The sequence below is a fragment of the Charadrius vociferus genome, unplaced genomic scaffold (assembly GCF_000708025.1).
Source record: "Charadrius vociferus isolate BGI_N301 unplaced genomic scaffold, ASM70802v2 scaffold214, whole genome shotgun sequence".
Classification (NCBI taxonomy): Eukaryota; Metazoa; Chordata; class Aves; order Charadriiformes; family Charadriidae; genus Charadrius; species Charadrius vociferus.
In genome coordinates, this window is record NW_009647955.1 from 144252 (window position 1) to 167066 (window position 22815).

A 22815-nucleotide genomic window follows, 5' to 3' on the forward strand; every position below is an offset into this window, starting at 1 on the left:
GGCGGCCGCCATGGGCGCGGGGGACGCCGGGAAGTGTAGTCCAGTGCGGAGTGCGCCTGCGCAGTGCCGCCGGCTGCCCGGCACCCCCCCACCTCCGGCAGGCGAGGCAAGGACGGGGAAACACCCTTCGGTAAAAGCACCGAGGTTCACTCGGCAGAAGATCCAGGCCTGCATGGCGCTGGGCATGCCTTACCGAGAGGGCAGCAAGGGTGAGGGCAGCCCAGCTGCAGGTGGGAAGGCCAGAGCACCCTCCGTTCTGCCAGGAGCTGCAGCAGCTGGAACAGAGAACCAGCACCGCTGGAAGCAAAAGCGTCACTTGTTCTTCTCAACCTGCTAAGCCCCAGGGCTGGGGGACCGACAAGAGCTCCCCCTGAGACGCGCTGGCACCAGCCCAGCCACCTCTTGCACAACAAACCCCAAAGAGCAGCACCAGCAGCCTTCTCCGTTCTACATACTTTTTATTAGATTCGGAGCTGGACAAATCACAAAGTGTACAAAATGGAGACCACACTACCAGAAGCAGGATTGTGGGTAGCAGCAGCATTCCTATGGCCCAGAAGCGTTTGGTAGCAGTGTGGAGAGGGCAGGCTGGGGCCGGGGGCTCTCGCTGCCAACTGCATTTTCAATTCCCGAGGACAGACCCTGTTCGCATCCTGACAGAGCTCAGCTGACCCGCGCTCCCTGGGACAGAGGGGCCACGCTTCCAATTGGTTTGGAAAGGACAGACTGGCTCCAGCCAGCAGCAGGTGGGGGGGGTAAGTGCTCTAAGGACCTGAAATGCTGTGCCACCCACATACACACCAGCAAGAGTCTAAACCCTCATCCTTTTTGGTCACAAACCTTCCCGCAGCAGGACTCTATACTGACGACTTTGCAAGAAATATAAGGTGGTGGTGAGATGCGGTGAGCCCACCACCTCCCCTGGCAGAGGCCCGACAAACTCACCACCCCAGGCATCTGACTGGTCAGCAACATCTACCACAACAGCAATAGCTAGTACAGAAGCCAGGGTAACTTCAACTCAGATTTGTCCAGTCTATGTTTAGGTCTATTCTACGAGTACATATGCACAAGAACTTCAAAAATACTAGGATATGATGCAAGTAGTGAGACACCAACAGAAGAGGAGTTTAATGGTGGACGTTCCCTAGAAAGATCACGAGAGGATGGGAGTTAGACTAGCCCTTCCCCACCCTGGGACGGGGAGCAGGAGGCTGACTGCACCCCTGCACACGACTGGGTTCTGAACTTCATCTGCGGCGTGGGTGGTAACTGAGCACAGGCAGGCGAGTCCGCTCCCAAGGTGAGCCACAGGGTCTTTCGATCTGCGTAGAGGGGCCAGGCAGATGTTTTCTCTGAATGTAGTTGAAGACTGAGGAGAGGCAGAGGATGGCTTGGAGAAGAGGGAGCCCGCCAGCCTGCTGGGGCTAGCATCTGGTCTCATAGATCCCGCTCCTGCCGATGTACCTCACCCATTTTATCACATCGTGGTCACTGTAGTTCAGCTTTGGCTCAAAGACTTTCAGGTAGCGCACCTTTAGCCCAGAGGGTGCAAATGGGACCTATTAAGAAAGGAAAAGGCAACAGACAGCATTGGAACGGAGGTGTAAGATGCTCTCCATACACAAAAGACAGAGCGCCCCTTGGCTATGCATCTAGAAACAAACACCATAAGCCACCACTGTTCCCTTCCCGAGTCCCTGCATGCATGGTGACAGAGTCTAGTGGCTTTAAGGATAACTTTCTTCCTTTAGGTTTGCCACCTGGCTGGCCTCACGTTGGGAAGAGTCACAAGGCAGCTTGGGACAGGGTGCACTCGAACACATGCAGTTCCCCAAGGGCAGAAGGACTGACAAAGCTTTGCCAAGGTTAGCTGCGCCCTGGAAGGCAGACCAGGACTTACCTCAAAGTTCATGGAGATCGGGGGCCGAGCCCACTTCTTCTTGTCATTGGTGGGCAGCAGCTCGATCTCTGCACTGATCTGGGATTCCTTCATTCCAGCCATACGTTTTATCCTATCAGAGAAGGTGCAGAGGTGAGGAGGTGCCCAAGTTTACTCTCCCTTTCACTACACATGCTCAGGCCAGACAGGAGCACTGACTAGACCCTGCCTCCCCAAGCCCTGCCCCTGCAGCACCCCAGACCCCACATGCTCACTTACTTCCAGACAATGGCATTCTCACTGGCCTTGTACTTTGCTTTCCCTTTCATACAGATGACTTGCACTCCACTGGTATTGAGGGGTGTTGGGATCCGGACCTGGAAGGCAGAGTCTGGTGAGCAGGGGCAAGGAGACTGCAGCCTGGGCACTCTGTGCAGTCTCAGGGGAAAACCACCTACTCCCAGGAGAGCACAACTGCTATCTGGGACCTCTTCTTGACCTTCCCACTCCCATCTTGGGCCCAGAGAACAATAGCTACCACAAGGCATCCTAGGCTAGCTCTCCGATTTCTTGCTTTGAAGTAAAGGTTCAAACACATTTTCAGAATCCACAACAGTCAGTGAGCAACAGGGCAGAGCCCTCCAGTTCAGGCTGCAGGAAACATGGCTAGTGTTGGACAGATGAGCTCAGACAGGACACCAGGCTGGTCAGGGAGGTGTGGCTGCACTAGGCTCCGGACAGCCTAGCGCTGCAGCAGTAAGCCTTTCCCAGAAGGGGACTAAGCTGCAAAAGCCACCCTTAGCCTGTCTTACACAGCTCATAGCCTGCTGCCTGTCTGACATATCATCAGATCACGCAGACAGAAGAACATGAACTTTTCACAGTGGCAAAAACATTAAGCGAACAGTTGCTGCAGGGAGTGAGGCCTCTGCCAAGGTGGCTGTGGAACTGAAAACAACTTCCACCTCCCTACTCTATGGCAGTTCCCTTCCACAGCACAGCAGCACCATGCATCTGTGGGGCATTCAGTTCACTCTTTCAGTCCTGTACAAGCTTGAGGACTCATCTGTGAGGACTCCACAGCAGGCAACAAAATAGAGGCACAATTCCCAGGCACAAGAGGCCATAGGGTTTTATTCTCTTACCTCTATCTTCTGGGCTAGCAAGGAAGGTTTGAAGTTTGATTTGATCACCACCTTCACTTCCAGCTTGGTCCGACCCACCTCCCGCACCAGTGGGATCACACGGAAGGGAAGGATAATGTCCTTAGTGGTTCGGTATCTGCAGGGGTGCAAGCAACAGTGAGCTCTGAGAAGGAGTTAACTCCCTTATGGTCTCAAATTTTATCACCTTCCTAAACAGACAGACTCCGCATACAGGGAACAGCTTAAAAAACATCAGCCATAAAAGGAGCCATCCCAGAAGGAAGCAGCAGTAAGATGTGTGCTGCCCTAGGGTAGTGATGGTTTCTTTAGTCCCAAGTTTTATATCTGGTTCCTGCCAATGGCCCTGTTCAAGAACACCAGTTTTAAGCACTAAAAAACCAGATACAGCAAGCTAAAGGGTAAGGAAACTCACAGCCAACACTATGGTTGTGCCAAAGAGAATCATGTAGCTGGGCTTCTACCACATCTATGACAGAATGATTTGTGAGACCATACAGAGTCCACTCCAAAAAGAAAGGAGGCAAGTGTTTATTTGTTGGATGCTCAAGGGCTGCAAGTCTGCCTGAGCACAGCAACGCTACTGCAGCAGCATGCAGGGGCCAACACCAGCCTGCTCATCCCCTGCCACCTTACCTCATGAGCTCAAACTCTCCATCTGGTGGAATGAAGCTGATGCTCCTCTCAGAATCAAACTTGCTGAGCCTCACACACTGGTGGAAAGTGCAGTCGTCGATGGCAATTGACTGTTTGCCACTAAAAAAAACCAAGACAGTTAAACAAGTGCAAGCTGCAGCCCTGGTATCTTGGTGCAGTCCAAGTCTGCCCAGGCAGAAACTACTCTACAGAGCGCGTGGCCATCGCAGGTGTCCAGGAAATGGGGAGGCAGGGAGAGATTTAAGGGACAGCAGGCTCTTGGCTCAGACTTTTATTGTTTCACCACCACAGAGATCACACTTCAGGAAGCTTGTTTAAAAGAATTCTCTCCCTCCTCTCCCCAGAGAGGAGAGAGATTAGAGTAGCACCCTTCTGTCACAGCCAACACCACAACGCTCAGGTCGGCCAGCCAGCAGCACCTCAATACTGCAAGGGCAACTCTGCTAGGCTAAGACTTCTTGCAGCACACTTCAAAGGAGAGAAAACACTTTCCTGTCCACAAAGCTATCCCACTGCCACACAGCCAGGAGATGCCAGGTTCGGGGGTTTCCTGTTCAGAAATCTCTTCACAGCTGTTGATTTCCACACCACTAGCAAGTGGTTTGATTCTGAACTGATCCACCAAAGACCACAATATTATGCCGTAAAAGTTTATACCTCTCATTTCTAAAAATCTACACAGCTACAATCTGTCCCCATCTAGGTGCACCAGCCTAATCTGCCAGCACTCTGCTTGTGCCAAATTCTAGTCTCTGAGAATACCTTCCTTGCTACAGGTCCTGAAGTCAGCCAAGAACTCCTCTCAGCTACCAAGAGGGACTAGAAAGTGAGAAGGCAGCAGCAACAGAAGAGGCAGCAGTTTAGCAAACGTGCAGCAATATAGCACTGTGATATCTAGGCTGTCTCAACTGCTGGGAGCAACAGGACAACCATGCAAGTGTGCTGAGATAGTGTAAGCACTACCAGCAGGTTCAGCTGTCCTAGGAACCACCACTACCTGCACGAATGGGAAGCAGACTGACCTTAGGCTGACTGGCTGTTTAGTTACACAACCCAGCAGTGTAGTTTGTGCTTTGTAAGTGGGAATTAGTCTTTCCTAATCTGTCGCCCAGATGACAGCTGACATTAGCTGACTAGTTCCTGTTTCTTTGGAACACTGCTGGGAAAGCCCTGCTGCCACTCCAGGTCCCAGGCAGCATTACCCAGCGTTTGGCGTTGCCGTATGCTAGATGCCAAAAAGCAACAACTAGCAGCAGCTGTCCCTTTTGGTCACCTTGCAACTAAATGCTTCTGGAGAATGACATGTCCAAGCTCTTGCCCACCAGACAACCACAGCTATGGAGAACTACCCAGAAAGAGTCCTTGTCCAGCTTGCTTCTGTAACTCAAGAAAATAGTACATTTACAGGCAAAGGCACTAACACCACAGAAGCTTTGGGACAACATTACTGATTCTTCAGAGATGACATTTTCACTAGGATATATCCCCACTGGACAGCCACCTGAGGCTCACCCATTTCACTAGCTAGATTCAGGTACAGGAAAGATGGCTTAAAGGTGACAGTGAAGTGATAGCTCTTGGCTTGGTTCTGAGAGAAAAGGCAAATAGCAGCTCAGCTCTGTTTACAGGAACCATTGTGGAAAGCGTCTGAGATCCAAGTTACATGCACAAGTCACACGAAGCAAGAGACAAGGGGGAACAGCAGAGTGCACACACACAGCTGAAGCAGTTTATCTACCTTCCCAATTCACTGGGTGTCAGCAAAAAAAAAAAAAAAAACAAACAACAAACAACCAAGAGAAACACAGTTGAGTTGCAAATGGTTAGTGAGAGAAAAGCGCTAGTCTTTCCTTTTATCTCTTCACCCCAAGCAGGAAGGCTGGAAAAGCCATGAGACCTGTTTTCAGCTTCAGTGTGGGTACTGACTGAGGTACAGCTGGGAAGGAAGGTAGCTGGGCTCCCAGAAGGGACAAGCCTCCAGTCCACACTGACCACCTGTATGTCAGCAGGAGGGGCTTACCCAGTGTCAGTCTGTCAGTTGTTCCAGTTTGCAGGAACAGTCCAGGTAGAGCAGGCTACAGTCAGAGGGGTTCCTTCATTGTTCTTTGGGAGCACTACTACTGCACCCTACAAATAAGAGTCTCTGCACTGACTAGAACTGCTAAAGATGCAAGTTCTGGGAAAAAACATCTTGGGGAAGTGTTTCCAGCTGCAAGACCTCCACACTTAATAATATGTTTGAATCTTAATGCTTGAAAAGCTGTAGAGAAGCCCTCTGCATTGAGGCCCTCAGGGTGGTAGCTTGCATGACAGCTGACCTAACCAGAGGAAAGTCAGCAATAATACCTGAAGGGAAGAAAAGATTAGCTTCATCTTTCAGATCAGAAAAGCTACTCAGTGCTGCCCTTTCATGAGTCCCTGGTGGCAAGTGGCTTTTACCCCAATGCCTCTTACCTTTTCCCCGTTTCATCCGCAGTCCCTTTGCCCTGTTTTTCAATGACAATCTTGTCATTCATGCCAAACTTGCACTCTGGCATTCCACTCAGATAACTCTTCATCACCACTCTGCCAGAGACATGGGCACTCAAAACCTGACCTGGTGTAGAGAAGAGCACAGTTCAAAACACTTATGCATGTTCCATTCACAAATCTTGAAGGGGAGAAGGACACCAGCTCTACAACTTGTGCTTACCCTGCGGGGACATCAAGAGATTCACGCTCTCCAGCACATCAAGAAACAGTTCATTGCGACGATATTTGATCCCTTCACGTCTCCATCCAATCTGTCCAGTCACCTGGCTGGTAATCTGGGACTGCTCTTCCTTAGTCTGAAAGGAAGAAGTGACATCTTAGACCTCTAGATAAACTCAAAGACGAAGAAAGCTTGCTCTAAATTTAAGAGCAAGTGCTTGCAATTTATTACACACAACTGCTTTTGACAGTACTGTCATACCCCCCGTGATTTGGTCATTCTCTCCTCAGTACAGCAAATCCTATGCCTAACTAAAAACTGGTCATAACGACAGCAGGAAAGGTTCTTCTGTTTTGTTAGCTAGTCCATTAGGCTACACCTAAGCGCAGGGAGGCATGGGCTCCACCAATGACATTCAAGTCATGTCTCAGACTGTCACATCAGTCCACGTTAAGCAGAGAAGCAGCCGTCAGGCCAGTTCACACCCTTGTCCAACATGAAACCCTAAGGCCACAAGACAGCTGGTCCCCAAGGACTGCTTCTTAATAACTGCAGTCATTAGAGTTACACACCAACACTAACCTAAGATGCATCTAACAGCATCCAGGCTCTAAGCCTCCTAAGAGCACTAAGGATTGTGTTGAGAGGCACTGGGAGGTTTCCTACCTGATGCTACAGGTGGGGTCCAGTCACACGCAGAAAGTCAAGAAGTAGATGTATAGCAGCAAGTGTGGTGCACACAGGGTTAACAGGCAAGCAGGTCAATAGCAAGAAAAGGGAGGGAGAAAGAGGCAGGTTAGGCTTAAAGCTACCTCAGGACAGGAACAAAGCAGGCCAGCTCATCATTAATTAGGCAGCTAATTAGCATAAACAAAATGAGGGGCTTTGACCTTTAGCTCCCCTCAGGAAACCCAGCACTCCTAGCAGTGAAATGGCTTTTCAGACTTGGCCCATAATTTCCACCCAAATACAAGGTAGAACAGACAAGCCAAATACCACTCCCAGTAATGTTCCTACACAGAGGAGACTCCTCACATTGCTGTTCTTAAAGCAAGCCCTGGACATTTACCACAGCACAGATGCCCAGACTATGAGAAGTACGGGGCACCAAGCAGTGCAGGACCTTAAGCCTAGGTCCCATATGAAGTTATATCCTTTTTAATTCTGCCTCTTCCACCAGAATGGCTACAGAATGCAGAGGCGGGTCCTGCCCCAGCAGCCTTGCACTGGGCCCACAGGGTGGCTGGCAGTACACAGTCTCAGCTTTAAACCAGCAGTGGTGGCTTGGTTTCACACATGCTCTTGCCACAGACACGGTCACTCCTTGAGCAAGCAGAGCCATTATCATAACATCTAAGACGCAGAGAATTTTATACTCCCCTGAGAACTGCTTAGGTGAGTGCTCAATGCATTACAAAGTACCTCCCCGGTCTGTTCCTGCCCCCCCCCCCAAAAAAAGCCTCCTTATCTGTCTTGTTCAATGCTTTGTTCAGGCTTAAGAGGAATAAAAGAGGCACACGTAGATTAATACCCAGTTCTCTGTCTTCCAAAGGAACGCTGATTATGTGCTGACATTCCCATCTCCTGAAACAGCATCAGTGCCATGAATCTCTACTGGTTGCTACAGAAAGTGACTGGATGGATCTGGAAGCAGATGCCTGGGGAGTGCTGAAGCTGGGATCACCCAGCAGTATGACTGTTCCCCAAGGGAGAGACTGAAGGCACTCAGGTCTGAAATGTCTCAGGACCAGGAGCTTCCCTGAGGATGAGTAAGTAAGCTAAATGGGACAAGAATATCCAACTTCTTGTACCCAGTTGCCAGCATGTTGACTAGGTTAAAGGCAGACAGCTACCAGCAGCTTCCCTGGGCTCTGGCAGCCCTGTCCTCACTTTTTAAAAGTACTACCAGCATTTTAGCACTACAGTATGTCTAAGGTTTGGGGTAACACTGTAAGAGTTGACCAACTCACACTCCCAGAAAGTACTTGCAGGGGAAGAAAATTACTGCATTCAGCTGGTTAATGAAGTCTGGAGAGAGACGGACAGAATCTGCAGTCCAAACAGAGCACATGGAGCACAGCTCCACCTTGGGTTCTAAAAGCAGGTTTAGCCTCTGCTGGAGGAAGATATTTGAGCCAGTGCCGGCATCAGTTCTGACACAGGACATCAGTATGGCCTGCAGTCCTGCTATTTGAGTAGTGGGCTACTTCATGGGTAGGGACTAGAAATGAAATCATGTTGCACACTAGCAACTTTTAAGATCTGTGTGCTACACCACCCCATTCCCAGAGGCACAGGGGTACTTCCCTTGGCAAGCAATGCAGCAACATCAGCACTTTCAAAAGAATTAAAAAAAAAAAAAAAGCAGATCTTGTGTTCCAAGATCACCAGCCCTAGAAAGACCACTGCAGCCATACAAGGTGGGCACTCAGAGGGCAGCAGCTCAATAAGCCTCAAATCTTTCATTGAGAACAAAGTCAAAAAGTTGAGCTTGGAAAGTCTGCCATAACTGTGGATTTTGCTCCTTAAATTCAGCGGGACATAAACCCAAGGAAAGCGCCATCACAAACTAAGCAGGGATAAGGGACCACAGATGACAGACCACCCAGTCCCAGATTTTGGCCCAAGATACCTGCCAGAAACTGTCTATAAGTGAAGGAGGAGTTGGAGGCTAGATGTACCAGAGCCAAGAGTAGACAAGGAAATATGGCAGGTACTGTTTCAATTGTTGCCCCGATATACTGTGCCTGGAAAGGATTACTTCTGCTTTTTGAACTGGGCTGCAGAAATGTCCAAAAGAGTAGAATAACTGCTTACTTATGAAAAGCTGTAGTCCAAAACTCTTTATAAGGGAAGAAATAAACCCGTTGTTGAAAGCAGCAAGATGCTGTGACTGGTTTGCACAAAACAGCATAGAAGTTTGTTAAAACAAACAAAAAAACCCCAAAAAAGAGCTAGGGAAGGAAGTGAGGATGGTGATTAGTTTTGAGTTTTCATAGGAACAGGAGCTGACTCAGTTATCTTGAGTGCTGACTGCCCAAAATGCTGAAGTGATTTACTCTAGAGCACGGGATGGGGGACTGAGACCGGATGCCCTCACATCTGGCCACCGATACATGCACGCCCTCTTGCACAAGCCTGTTTGCTGTTCTAGGAGGAAACATGTTGCTCAGAGGCAGCTTCTCTCTCACCTCTTCTGTGAGAGATGCAGCTAGTCTTGTTACTAGTAAATTAAAAGTTTAAGAAGGAGTTATTAGAAAGTCAGTGCCGATGAAGAGTTGAAACAGAGCCTCCAGAGACTTTGACTTCTGCTTATCCTTAACAAGAACAGTAGCCAGGCAGGCTCTTGTTTAACACTTCACTCCTGTTTGTACCTTGGGGCTGACGCTTCACTGAGATCTCTGCTGCAGACAGCTTCAGTACAAACTCACTCCCAGCTCTTTTCCTGACTCACCTGCTACACAGGAGAGAAGACTGAGTTCTAGGCTAAGTGCTCATTATGAGTTGCATAGCTGTGTTAGAGGGACAAGGTGAGCAATGTTCCCTGGGGACACAAGAAACAACGACTCTAACAGTCCCATGGTTTCAGAGGTTAAGCATGAGCTGTCCAAGATGATAAGCCTAGTTTTGAGGACCATAGCCCGGAGTAGGATTAGAGCTAGTTTAAAACACTTTCCCAAGAACAGTCCAATTTAAGTGTCTTTTTACTCAAGTGCCCTTTATCTTCTACCTCTATGTAAACTTTGTTGCAAGGGCTAATACTGTGCCAAATGCACAGCAGAGATTCTCATTTCTAACATGAGAAAGCTCAGACTGTACTGATGCTGATCTGCAACAATGTTACACGCAGCGACAGAATATCATCAGCATCCTGACTGACAACAAGATTCATAAGGATGAAGAATACTTCGTTACAAGGCAGGGATGAAAGCCTGACAGCTCAAACCACTGAAGGCTGCTGGAGAACAGAACTGCTCAGCAAGATTCACACACAGAAGAACTATTTCTGGTTCTGGAGGTAGACTTGTTTATCCTCTGTCAGAGGCTGACACAGAGCAATGCCTGAAGCCAGCACTCATTTACATGTGAGAGACTGGCATCATCCTAGCTCAGGACCCTTCCTCCCGTATCTTACCATGCACCAGGGAACATGAGGTCACACAAGCACAGACATGTAGAACAAGATGCCACTGAGCTACATCCCCGCCAGGGTGTTCTCAGTATACTCAGGCACCTCCTCTCAAGCACAGGTCAAATGGTTAGCTGGTAATTAAGATTGTACTTTCTTGAACAGGCTTCCAGAAAATTAATTGCGGAACAGTGCTGTACCCCAGATTCCTCTGGTTACCTGACTCTTGATGCCTTGCTGAGTGATGAAGGTCTTCAGGGCCCCCGTTTCAGAGTTCTGAGGATAGCCGAAGTCCAGGATTTCTACAGAAGGGTAAAAGAAGGTTAATTCAGAGCTGCAAGGTATAAACATGCCAACCACGCTAACAAATCCTACAAGGAGAGCGCAAATTAGTGCGCAGACACTGCTTACGCATTAAATTTCTGGATAAGATGCTGGAGCGTACATTACCAAGGGAAAAGAAACAGCCTGATAAGTTGACTTCCCTGTTCAGTATTTTGGAGAGGAGGGGTGATGGAAAAAACTGTTCAACTGATGAATTTGCTGTTTAAATACAAATGCACTTCAGGACTAAATATCAACTAGTCTAGCCATATGCACAGGGTACATTAACACGTTTCTCCAAAAGCATACAAAGGACAATAAAGACACAATCCAACAGCAGAACAAATCTATCTTCACAGCATTTTATTTAGGTTTTGATTTTCATATGAAGATGCAATAAAAGTCAAAACCTAAAAAAAAAAAATAACAGCAGAGGAATGGCACAGCAGGATGATCAGTGTGGGAGAGAAACAGATGTTAACTACAGACAGCTAGTGCACTTAACACCCACTCCACTCAAAGAGGAAGGGAACAACCCAGAAGAGATCTAGAGGAGAAAGACGACCACTAACACGAATACTGACTAATGGCACACTGGCAGGTTTTGGTATCACTGTGCCTACTAGGAGACAGCAGTGACTGACCAAAGCAGAGAAACAGCACTCTCTTGATCTGGCCAGAGGGAACAGAGAAACCATCAGTCACTGTGACCCTTGGCTAAGAATCCCAGGACACACACATGTGGTGCCTTGTCTGGAAAACAAATTGAACCGTAACTAATACAAAGCGCTCATGTTATGCGAAACAGGGACAGCTCAAGGGCAATCTCCACAGGCAGGCTGATAACAGCAGCTGAAGGGACACTTATTATTTTATGGTGAAATTTGGAGCTGTATCACTGGGGGAAGTAGGGCTGGGACAGAGCAGGTTGGGTTTTATCAATTTCCTTTTGTCTCAGAACTGCCCCCAAGAGGCAACCCAAAAGTGGCAACCAACTGCAGTGTGGGGTGACTGCTACCATACATACATAGAGCCACCTGGGCACTAGGTAGGATGGCTAGCCTTAGAGGTGCTAATGATAGCCCTCTTCATATACCTCAGTGTAATGACAGCCCTACATCTACACAGGATCAACTCAGAAGCTGTGGTCCAGTAGCAGCTGCCTCATTTATACAAGTGCGCAGCCCCCAACACTTCAGCAAAGTGAAGCCACAATCAACAGAAGGCTAGGGGCTTGAGATGTTACCTACAGTTACAGTACAGGTGGCATTAGAAAACAGAACAAGTAATTCTGAACTCAGTCACATGTGTTAAGAATACTTCAAGGATTATTTCTACATCAAACTAAGTTAATGGTTTTAGAGCGACCAAGTGCACTATCACATAACAAATAAGGGAAACAGCTCACCATCCAGTAGCTCATAAATCAGCACAAAGTTGTTCTTTATGTTCTCCTCGCTGATCTTTCCAAAGTAGGCAGTCATCACGTCACACATCTTGTAAAGAAACTCGAATACCATGGCAGCGTTGACATTCTGCTTGGTGACAGCAGCCAGCCAGATGTTGGAACGCTTGACATGGAAGAAACTTGTGCGGGCGATGTTGGTGACAGGCGAGCGTACCTGCTGCCGTGCGTGGATGACATTGACGCGGAAGGCGTCGACGGCATTCCGCCTACGAGATCATCACCAAAGATAAGTTAGCACAGCGTACGTGAAAACAAGCTGGCTGCACAGTTCTGCTTATGTGATTACAGTCAGACACTGAACTACATACACCAAGCTCACTTAGGAGGGGTGCCTGGGGATGTCTCAGATATAAGTGAAGGCTCTGAGCAGAGTTAGTCATTCAATTCTGCACAAACTAAAAGAGAGACAGAGCACTACTGGTCTCTAAGGAGCTTTGGACTACAGCGTAACTGTAGTCACAAGGAGAAGCTGACCTCCATCTGAAATCAGATGGCAAAGGAACCTTCCTTTCAATTAATTTTGCTAGCACTCCTGATTGATTGCCATAGCTGGGAACAAACACAGTAGCAGCTATGGCTCAAAGAAAAGCCCATTTTTGGCTAACACTTAGTTACTGTCTACTCCGCATGCCCAGGCCTTTGTACTTTTGCCGCAAAGCAAGCTGTAGTCTCCCAAGATATCTGTCAATGGCAGTTCTTCCCAGACATACCACTGAGGAAAAAAACCAGCAAAACCTACCCAGGTCACCTGACAGAAGCCAGCACCCACGTACACAATGAAAGGGACCTTTAGTTCCCAGATCCACCTCACCTCCATACCCCAGGCACCACAGAGGACAGGCTCAAAGCAGCAAGTGGGATAGGAACATTTTTGGCTTTCCAGTTACACACGTCCTCTCAAGCCTGCTAGGCTTCAGAACAGGTCTCTTGCACATGGACTTAGGGTCCCCACAGTGCAATGTGCTAGCAGCACTGCATTGTGTGTGCTGGATGGTCCAGTACCATTTACAGTAAAAAGGTTCTGCGCAGTGCTGAGGAAGTGCTGCGCAAGCTTCCCCTAGATGCTGCCATCTTTAATCCAAACTGTCTATACATTAGTGACAGGGAACAAATCCCTCCTGGGTAAAGAAGGATGTCTGAGTGGCATTCTGGATGCCAGCTTTTGCACACTAGAGTTTCCTTACCCTGTAGCTACAAGTCAGGATAAACCTCCCAAATTAAGTTGAAGTCCACCAATCCTAAGAACACAGGAAGGAAGCCCGAGTGCTTTACATGACAGGACTGAGACATAAAGCAATAGTCTACACACCAAGCCAAGACTCATCTAGTTGTGCTTTATTACTCGTACTCTTAGACAGTATGTAGAACAGGAGGTCTTCCGACTGCAACATCAAGGCCATGGTACTGATTATGTAGAATCACATTTGAGAGAAGACGGTAATAATATCCTTGCAAGCAAGGATACAGGCATACAAATGCTTATAAACATTGAGGATTGTCAACAATCCAGCAGAGGGTTCCAAGTGTGAAAACAAAGGATATTCAAAGGAACACATGCTACCACAGCAGGCATTTGTTCCTTGAAGGTCTGAGTACATATGTAGAAGCTTCATCAGTAAACACTCTCCCCCATAAACAAAATTCTGGCCTTCAAATACTTTTCAGGTTTTACTGCTCCAGAAGGTTTGCAAGTTTGAGTTAAATTAGTATTTCATTACTACCTTAGTTTTTCCGTAAGAAAGTAATTTAATCTGCTATAAAATAACAATAGCTAAAAGCCCCATTCTTCCCTTTCAGTGAGTCTTGTAAGGAAAGCTCAGCTTTTTCCAGAGCGTTAGCCCTCCCAGCCTCGAGTTCTAACCCGCTAGAACTAGTATTAGAACCAGCAACCAGAATGGTGCACGCTAGAGGAAAAGCCTCAGGTCACTGAAGCTTTTCTAGTACACCAATTGCCCACTCTGCAGTGCCAGTCATGGCCTACCACGCGTCTCTTACCTATTGCTACAGCAGCCAATGAGATGGGATGGACAGAAATGGCGCCAGCGGAGAAAGGAGGAGTGACAGCAACAAGAGAAAGGGTTAGAAACACACACACAAGGCACAATGAATCCAAAGAGATAAGGAGAGACCAAACAGCACCCCCCCGCCCCTGCTCCTGGGCACAAAGGCCAAGGTGATATTGGATGGACAGTAACAAGCTATGGCAGCAATGAAGCCCTCGCAAGGTACAACGTTGACATGCCATGGTCAGGCTGCCAGCGTGGACAGACTTGTGTTTGGCTGAATTTTAGGGCTAACTGGGCATATAGTCCAGAGGAATCATATCCGTATCACATCAGTGATACCCAATCTGCTCTGCTAATACATGTAGCAGGTTTTGGAGGGGGAAAACCCCCAAGCCTCAATCTGAGGCATGGTCTGGGGACCGCAAAGTATCAGGTATCTTCTTCCCAGTCTGCCTCAGAACAGGACTGCAAGTCTGAGCGGGCGTTTCTATGACAGTACTTCTCATTTGAAGCTGTTCGGGTTGATGCTTTCTGGCTTGGTCCAGCCAACAGGAAATAGAGCAAGTCTGATAGAGCTGGAGCACATCTGGAGAGATACAGTACATCCTGCAGACAGAGGCTGCTCTATCCAGCTCGCACTTTTTCCTTAAGGATCAAGAGCCATGAAGCCAAAGTGATGTATTAGAAGCTCAGAAACCAAATGCCTGTTACATTTAAAGTGCATGCAGTTTGTCATATAAGCTGCTCAGTTTCAAATAGCCTTTTTTTTTTAATTAAATAGCTACATTCTTAAATGCAGGTCACTGAAGAACAAGGCGCTTGTAGATCACAGTAGAGCCCTCCATGGTATCCTGAATTAAATACATAGCGCTTTTTTTTTTTTTAAGAGGCTGCTTATGCATGCAGCTAGCTGCTGTATGGATAAATGCACTACATGCACTAAAGCCATTCTAAGTTGCAAGCAAAGGAAGTCTAAGTTTTGTGGTACTTCTGCCTTTAACAAAGTCAAAGGAAGGGTTTCTTCATTGACCGTCACTTTGCTCATTAACATTTGAGCTAGCATGTGCTCATTTAGACCCTTAAACTATGCAAGGAGAAGGGTTATAACCACAGATAACCTTTAATCTCTCCCCCAACACAGAGGCTGAGGCTTCAGAATGCCAAAGGCAAGTTCCAAGACCAAGGAGTCTAAAGGGTCAATCACTCAGAGCCCTCATGAAGACAGGCAGCAGCTACGCTCATTTCCCATTCAACCTACTTCCCAACAAGCTGGATGGGCTCAGCTATCAGCACTTCAGATCTATCATTTAGGAATTAATAGTACAGTGTTCTAGAAATCTATCACCTGGTTGGTTGATTAGAGACAGAACGCCTACAGAGTTGAGTATAAGCCACAGCATCATGGCTATTCCTTTCTCTACCTCCCTCTGAAGGTTAGGATACTAAAAGATTTTAAGCAGACCTGGTATTGACAGTAGTGTTCAGAATAGGAAGTGGCAGATATCCAACTCCACTTGCTTGCTACAGGGCTGAAGATTCTCAATTACTTGATTACACCACAAGATGAGACACAGCCGTTGCAAGACAACTTGTTTTATAAGGTTACAAAATCTAAAAAAAAATCCAAACCAGGTTTGAAGGCCTGCTTCAGAAGGAATCCAACACCTTCGGGAGCAAGCTTGGTTAATAGCCAGCACGAGCTCCATGTAAGTCACAAGAATGACACTGTCACAGGAACTGAATGGAGGATTTCCCCTCAAGGGAACACTGACTCCTGAAGTCCTAGAGAAAACACTTGCTTTTTTTGGCACCTTTTGCCAAATGAAAAAGTTAAGATCGGATCAGGCAGGAAATCCCATTTTCTCGTTTTGCCTGGCCAGCTGGCAGGAAGTACTTTATCACGTACTGAACACAAGTCACTCACTTTACAAGAGAAATGAGCCAAGATAAAAAGCTATAGAAGGTCACTACATTAAAAATAACTACTTCACTCCCCGGTTTACATCTCCACAATCAAATGCCCTTTAAATTAAAAGGCCTTCTTGGGTAAGTATCACTTCAAGCACAGTACTATCTTTAAGTGCTTTAAGGTTGCAACCCACAAAAAAGATAGTTTTGCCAGAAACTGCAGTAACAGTGTCTCTAGCCCCCCACAGAGCATATTCTCAAAATGTATTTATAATCCAGAGTAGCTTGGCTCAGTCACCTATATATATATATATATATATAGTGATACCTGTTCATTAGGGGAACTTTACAATGTCAGATCTGGCATATGAATTGCGCTGAAGAGCTTCAGCTAACAAGTATTCAAGACTGAGATAAGTTAGTACACCAAAGGAGAGGCAAAACTTTGTAGCCAGCAGTTTTCTGCTTCAGAAATACAATGCTTCCTTGGCTCAGCACTGCGTGGAAGTCCTGAAATAACAGTCAACCTTAGAACAGCTACTTTACTCTGCCTTAGTTGACTGAGAACAAGCCAAGAGATTTAAAGCTCACTAGGTGAAACCTTGTTACAGGCACTGTGCTGACTGCTACTCCATCAATGAAACAGTGCAAGCCTTGACTAGCTACTAGTTCTACCTCAACTTTTGAGCCCCACTAGACAATCCAGAACCAGAAGGGACACACTCTTCAGACTACAGCAGTCTGAAGGCAGACTGGCTTGACAACTTTTTGTAATTCATGGCAACAAGTAATTTCACTGCACATCCTACCACTATTCATTGTGGAGACCTGGTACAAACAATTTTTTTCCTGATCTGTCCAGAAAGATGTCTCTCATTGGACTTTGAATTAGCACCTACCACAGCCCTGCTTCTGTTAGCTATGTTTTAACTCTGTTAACTTCAATTACTAACTTCCACCTAATGCCTAACACTAATGAAAACCCACTAGCAAAAGCAGCGTTGTGCAAGAAAGCCAGTTAAGGTTTTCCATCCAAGCAGCAGCATCACTCAGTATCAGGTTCTTTACAGCACTATCCACAGCCTTTAAGACACCAAATTTTCAGTAAGGTCCCTTCTGGGAACTAGCAGCCTTAGGATTGTACAGATCCAGCCTAAGAAAGCATCATAATACTCGGGTAAAGTACAACGAGATGCCTACAAGCTACTGAAGACTTTCAGTGCTTCCCACAACTTTAATTACCCAATGAATGTAAGCTTTTCACATACAAGGCTGCCATACAAAGTTGGGAGACAGAATGACGGCTTAAAGTGTACAGCCGTGGTTACTATGAGACTGCTTGCAGACATATCTTTCCAAGACCATAGACAGTCTTCTGCATGCCTGTACTTGATGCTAGACATCTGTATTTGAAACTAATTCAGAGCCCTGGTTGTAGTGCGTGGCAGACCGTTCCCACATTACTGCTCCCATAAAGTTTTAACAATTGCAGTGAGGCCGGTAGACTCCCGCAGTGGCAGTCTGTGTTGCTGAAGCATTTGAAATAACAGCCAGATCTCTACCATCTAAAAGAAAGTCTCAGGTTTGCCTGCAGGCCATTCTTCACTACCATCTGTAGGTGACCAGGGTTTAAAATTTTTCTTTTTCCTGAACTAAGCCTAGAGCAGCAAGTTGAGTTGCAGTCTTACATGCATGCACAGCTAATGCAGAACAAAGCAGCTCTGGGTTGTTTTCGCACCAAAATGAGACAGAAATGCAAAGACCAGGGAATGCAACAGAAGCACTTACCCAATGTCATCCCGGTAGACTCGAGAGATTAAAACCTCTCCTTTATGATTATAGATGAATAAGCCTCCGATCATGATGGAACTTTAGTCTTCTCTTCCCATGTTGCTTAAGACCTGAAGCAAGAGAGGGCATACATCAGTAGGCTGCATGGCAACAAGCACTACAGCATGCACAGACACCTGCTGGCTATTAACCAGGGCACAGACACCTTTTGTCACACATATGCTCAACCAGAAGACAATTCTTACGATACCTGTGGTGATAAGGACCTGAGAGCACACATCTTGATGCCACAGGAGTAATGAACTCCAGCAGCTTGCAGGGAGGGACAAGTGGAGGGCATGCTCAGAGATGTTCCTGGAAGCCTGATGGTGTGGGCTACTTCATTTAATTTATCTTGTTACATCTGGCTAGGGCAGCACATGGCTGAGGCCCAGCAGGGCAGACAGACTTGGGAGCAGCCTGGATGCCAAAAGCTGCTGCCTGCCTCATGCTTACATCCTGGAGGGGAATGTTCAGAGCTCCTTACTTACAAAGGACTATTACAACCAGTGTTTTGATTTGGAGAGGAGGGAAGTAGCCTTATTGCTGCAGTTATAATTATACTTTTTCATCTGCTGGGATTTTATATGGAAAAGCGTGTGTTCCCAATGCACAGTACAGACTGTATGCCACAATGGACCTAAGCCCAAGCTACACGCCAATCTCTCCAGATCAGCACTGCCTCTTGTTTGCTGCAGAACTGCCCCTCAGGGGTACGCCATAACAAGGACACAACAAGGAACCCCACTGGGAACCAACTGCCTTGTTCCAGACCTAAAGAGCCACGGCAGGAATCCCGACAGAGGCCCAGGTGAGCAACTCCTGAGCTTGTCTGAAGCAACTCAAGAGCTTAGGTCTAAGTGTGCACATACAGCTACCATGCAGCCTGTAACACATGAGGCTCTGCATGCAACTGCAATTTGTAACCAGGACTGAAGCTTAAAAAATTAGCACTGAAATAGATGCAGGCTTACTTCTCATTCCATTCATCAGCACAGATGGATCAAGCCTCAAGTATTAGTAGTACCTATGGATTCAATGCGAGAAAATACACAGGCCTGCAGCAAATCAAAGACCCTTTATCTCTACTATAAAGTGTCTGTCTCCCCAGTGACCAAAATACAAGTCAGCTGCAATTCACAGTTAAGTCTTTTTGCACGCAGTTCACACAAGTGTTTGAGATGTCACCAAGGCTATCACTGTACAGCAGGGGGTTCTCAGCAGCAAGTGCATCTTGGTTTATTACTGCTTTTACATAGTTTTTCTATAGCCACGTTACAGCCTTTCCTGATCACTAGCAGCAGGACTGAGTAACACTTCAGAATCCAAACTGAGAGCAGTCTGGCTACAAGGTGCCATTGGAGTGGGAGATCACAACCACGACCCACTTTAACTGGGGGTTAGTGCCTCAGAAGTTACCCTCTTAAACTCCTCATCTTCCGTTTCTTCAATGGAAGATTGTTTTGAAGAGAGCTACAAAGCTGGCAGACGTTATTGACGTAGAAGACTTTCTTAAATACACAGCTACTTCACCAGATCCCCTTTCTGTAGTCATATGCACTCCTACTCACTGAGGTCCAAGTCATGATACCCACTCTAGCAGCTGCTTGGTTGGCTTAGACCAGAGAAGAGCACTACAACTGCGATAGGGCAAGCCCGGTGACCAGGTCGTGGGACGATCACATATACATTTCTCAGCTTTGGCACTGCAGAGCATTAGATAACCAACCATCTCCACACTGCTGTTAGGGTGGGTTAGCCTACACCCACTTGTCTGGGACGGGTGGAAAGGATAGGGACGGGCTGGCCTAGAGACAGATGCTGACAGTGAACCGATATGTGTTTGCTCAGGAGCACAGCAAAAAATGAAGTTAAAGTGACCTAGCCTCAGATCATCTTAAAGGTCAGGAAAAAAACACCAACCCAACTGCCTATTTGAAGGGACTACTGCAGACATGCTTTCTGTGCTAGAACAAGATTTATGAAGTGCAGCCTTTACTTTTAATTTCAGAAAGACAAAAAAGAAACTTTAAATTTTATAAGCCTTTACATCAACATTTTTAACTACACCTAATGAGTCCTCAGAGAGTAGCATTACACATATTTCTCTTCCATGGGTCTTCAGCTACCAGATGGCTGCTTCTGCTCATTAAAAGGAAAAAAAACCACCAAGAATCAAAAAGTCAGTTGTTAAGTCAAAATAGCAAGAAACAGACAGACGAGCAGTTTTCCCAAAGCTCGATAGTGAGCTCTCTGGCTTTTACTCCCACATTCTGCTGGTTGAGTGGCTCTAGCTATTAACAGGCTGCCTCCTGCCACTTGTCAGTGGCTTCATGTGGCACTGTCATCAACATTTTTTGATGTCTGAGACTCCATCGAGCACAGAATAAGTTCTCAAATATGTTTTTCTTCCATTCCCACTAGTGACGCTTTATATCTTCAGGGCACAAGTATTTCACTTACTTCCAGGATAAGTCTCCGTTACCAAACCTATTAAGACAGAGGCAGGATACAGTCCGAGATTCCCATGAGGTCACAGAGTGGGAAAAGCCTTCTGCAGCTGCCCACGGTCCCACATAAGGGGACCAAGACTACACAGTGCAGCTGGCGGCAAGGCCAGCATCCCCATGGCAGAAGACAGAGACAATCCTGTTGGTCAACAGAACAAAACCAGGTTCTCAAATTTAAGGAACTGGCTGTACCACAAACTCACAACTACTTACATGAAACATACATAGCCCTAACAGGCACACAGGGGGACACTGAAAGTTAACCTGCAGGGCTAGAACCCAAAACATGGATAATATCTGTTTGAATATAATTGCCCAACAAGTCTGGCAGATGCTGAAGCTGTAATTCAGCAAACATTTGAACGGTCATTCACACAGGCCAAATGATGGGGAAAAAAAGAAAAAGAAGAGTACCATTATGACAATGAAAGCAATTTGTTGCCCACTCCAGGAAATTTTTTCCTAATTAGTACTTTTTCATTCCAGATAAGAGACAAGGATGTGTTTTCAGACTGCTACAGTGCTGGCTTCCACATTCAGAGATTGACAACTGCTACCAAAGGTGAAGAGTTCCTGCACCCTCTTTGAGACTTACATTGTATAGAACAGTTTCCTGGAAGCTTACGCAACTGGCAAAGCTGGATCATATGAATCCCACAAACCCTTTCCAGAAGATTCCTAGAAAGCACATCCTAGTCTTAAAAAAAATAATCTCCCTCTTGGGTTTTAATGCTGCTTAAGTTATTTGTTTCACTATTTTAAGCATAAAGGAAACATCTGCTTTGATGACCAACAGGATCAGACACACAGCATATAAGACAAAGCTTCTTGCTAGCATGACAAGCCAATCGCTTTCCAAAAATGCGTTGATTTGAATATTTACTACGTTACTATAAAACATGTAGAAGACTGCAGACCAAGCTTTAGGTTGGAAATTAAAAGCCTTCTCTTCAGAAGATGTATAAACTTTAAATGTTGATTGAGACAATGAGGCTATGATTTCTCATATGTTAGAGAATCACGTTCTGCAATAGCTTCACTTAAGTTACAGGCAAAAATATCAGCATTTTTAATTGCATTACAGCATTAAGCAAGCAGGTGACTCTGCTGCCTGTCCTATATGTTAGTAAAAACATGTTAGCTGGAGAGTAGATACAGCATGATTAAAGTGCTTCTAGTCTTTAAAAAAAACTATTTGTCAATGTAAAGAAATGTTAGACTTCTTCCTTATACAGACATACTGGGAGCTGAGTTCAGGCTTCAAACTTTCTATGCACAGTTAGCTCCTAACCTAACGAGCTTCATTTGCACATTTAAGAGACACCTTGGTTCATACTGCAGATCTGTTACCTCAGTGTCTTGTCTCGGACATCAGCAATGAAGGGACAGTCAGATAACAGTAAGGACAGGTCAAGGAAACAGTCCCCAGGAGATCCTCTTGCAATGGCTTGTTTATTTTAGAAGTCTCAATGGATCTCTTTAAAGCATTTTCCCAGTTTCCTCTCAAATCTCTGCATCAGCAGCATTCCATGGCAAAAAAAAAAAGTCTACAGGTTTATAACCACTGTATAAAACACATGCTTTTTTTTAAAAAAAAAAAAGCCTGCTTTTTCTTCCTTCCCTCAGCTTTGTTTAATGGCCCCCAGTTCAAGTGCAGGAAGAAGCAATCAAGAACTAGCCCCCATACTCTATCTCCAGGCCACTCAGGATGTCGCAGGTCATCTCCACTGCCTTCACTGTCCCCTTACCAGAATGAGATGTTCCCACCTTACTCAGTTGCTCTTCACAAGGAAATTGCTTTATGCTTTGGTTTTTCTCAGTGCTTTCCTCTAAGTGTCTTCCTTCTGGAAGTGAGTGCAAAACTGCACGTTATTCAAGGTGTTAGCAAACCATGATATAGACCATATGACAATCATACATATCCTGATTTGATCTTTTCCTAGTGGTTCTCGATAATTGACTTATGTTTTTAAGCCACCACTCTACAAGCAGCTAATGATTTCATCAGCTTTCATAACTCCAAGATCACACTGAATTCAGTCTTCAAGGTGATTAATCACATTACAGGTGAAGCCATAATGACCTTTGCTCCCTAACCCACCTACCTATGTGCATCATTGTACATTTATCTACCCTGAATTTAGTGTGCCATTTTATACTCCCATCACTGCACTTGTACGCCATTTTTGACCTACTTTGTCCATACTACTCTGAATACCCTCATATCCACACCCCATTCCCCCCCC

The 22815-nt window shown here is 46.3% G+C and overlaps 2 protein-coding genes across 5 annotated transcripts in view; both read right to left on the minus strand.

Annotated features, from left to right (window-relative positions):
• Positions 1 to 186, minus strand: part of ABCF3 (ATP-binding cassette, sub-family F (GCN20), member 3) — a 10404-nt gene extending 10218 nt beyond the window's left edge. The window contains exon 1 of the mRNA XM_009883395.1: positions 125 to 186. Within this exon, the coding sequence (XP_009881697.1) occupies positions 125 to 186 (62 nt within the window). The remainder of the gene's footprint in view (positions 1 to 124) is intronic.
• A 252-nt stretch (positions 187 to 438) lies between these two features.
• Positions 439 to 18133, minus strand: AP2M1 (adaptor-related protein complex 2, mu 1 subunit). Of its 4 annotated transcripts, XM_009883321.1 has the most exons (13): positions 18018 to 18133; positions 14311 to 14316; positions 12256 to 12521; positions 10743 to 10825; positions 7061 to 7066; positions 6395 to 6530; positions 6157 to 6298; positions 5441 to 5452; positions 3682 to 3801; positions 3028 to 3163; positions 2162 to 2259; positions 1904 to 2015; positions 439 to 1562 (listed from the first exon to the last, which is right to left on the minus strand). In XM_009883321.1, the coding sequence occupies exons 1-13, from the start codon at positions 18089 to 18091 to the stop codon at positions 1428 to 1430; spliced, it is 1326 nt and encodes a 441-aa protein (XP_009881623.1). In that variant the 5' UTR covers positions 18092 to 18133; the 3' UTR covers positions 439 to 1427. The 4 variants fall into 4 exon arrangements, with proteins under 4 accessions (XP_009881623.1, XP_009881624.1, XP_009881625.1 ...); XM_009883322.1 differs by lacking the exons at positions 5441 to 5452; positions 14311 to 14316; XM_009883323.1 differs by lacking the exons at positions 5441 to 5452; positions 7061 to 7066 and having other exon boundaries at positions 18018 to 18126.
• Between the last annotated feature and the right edge of the window lie 4682 nt (positions 18134 to 22815).

Coding starts and splice junctions, on each gene's coding strand:
- AP2M1 (XM_009883321.1), bottom strand. CDS start 18,091: ATGATCGGAGGCTTATTCATCTATAATCATAAAGGAGAGGTTTTAATC. Junction 6,299..6,394: donor TCTCTTGATGTCCCCGCAGG/GTAAGCACAAGT, acceptor TCTCTACACCAG/GTCAGGTTTTGAGTGCCCAT. Junction 2,260..3,027: donor TGCTAGCCCAGAAGATAGAG/GTAAGAGAATAA, acceptor TCTGCCTTCCAG/GTCCGGATCCCAACACCCCT.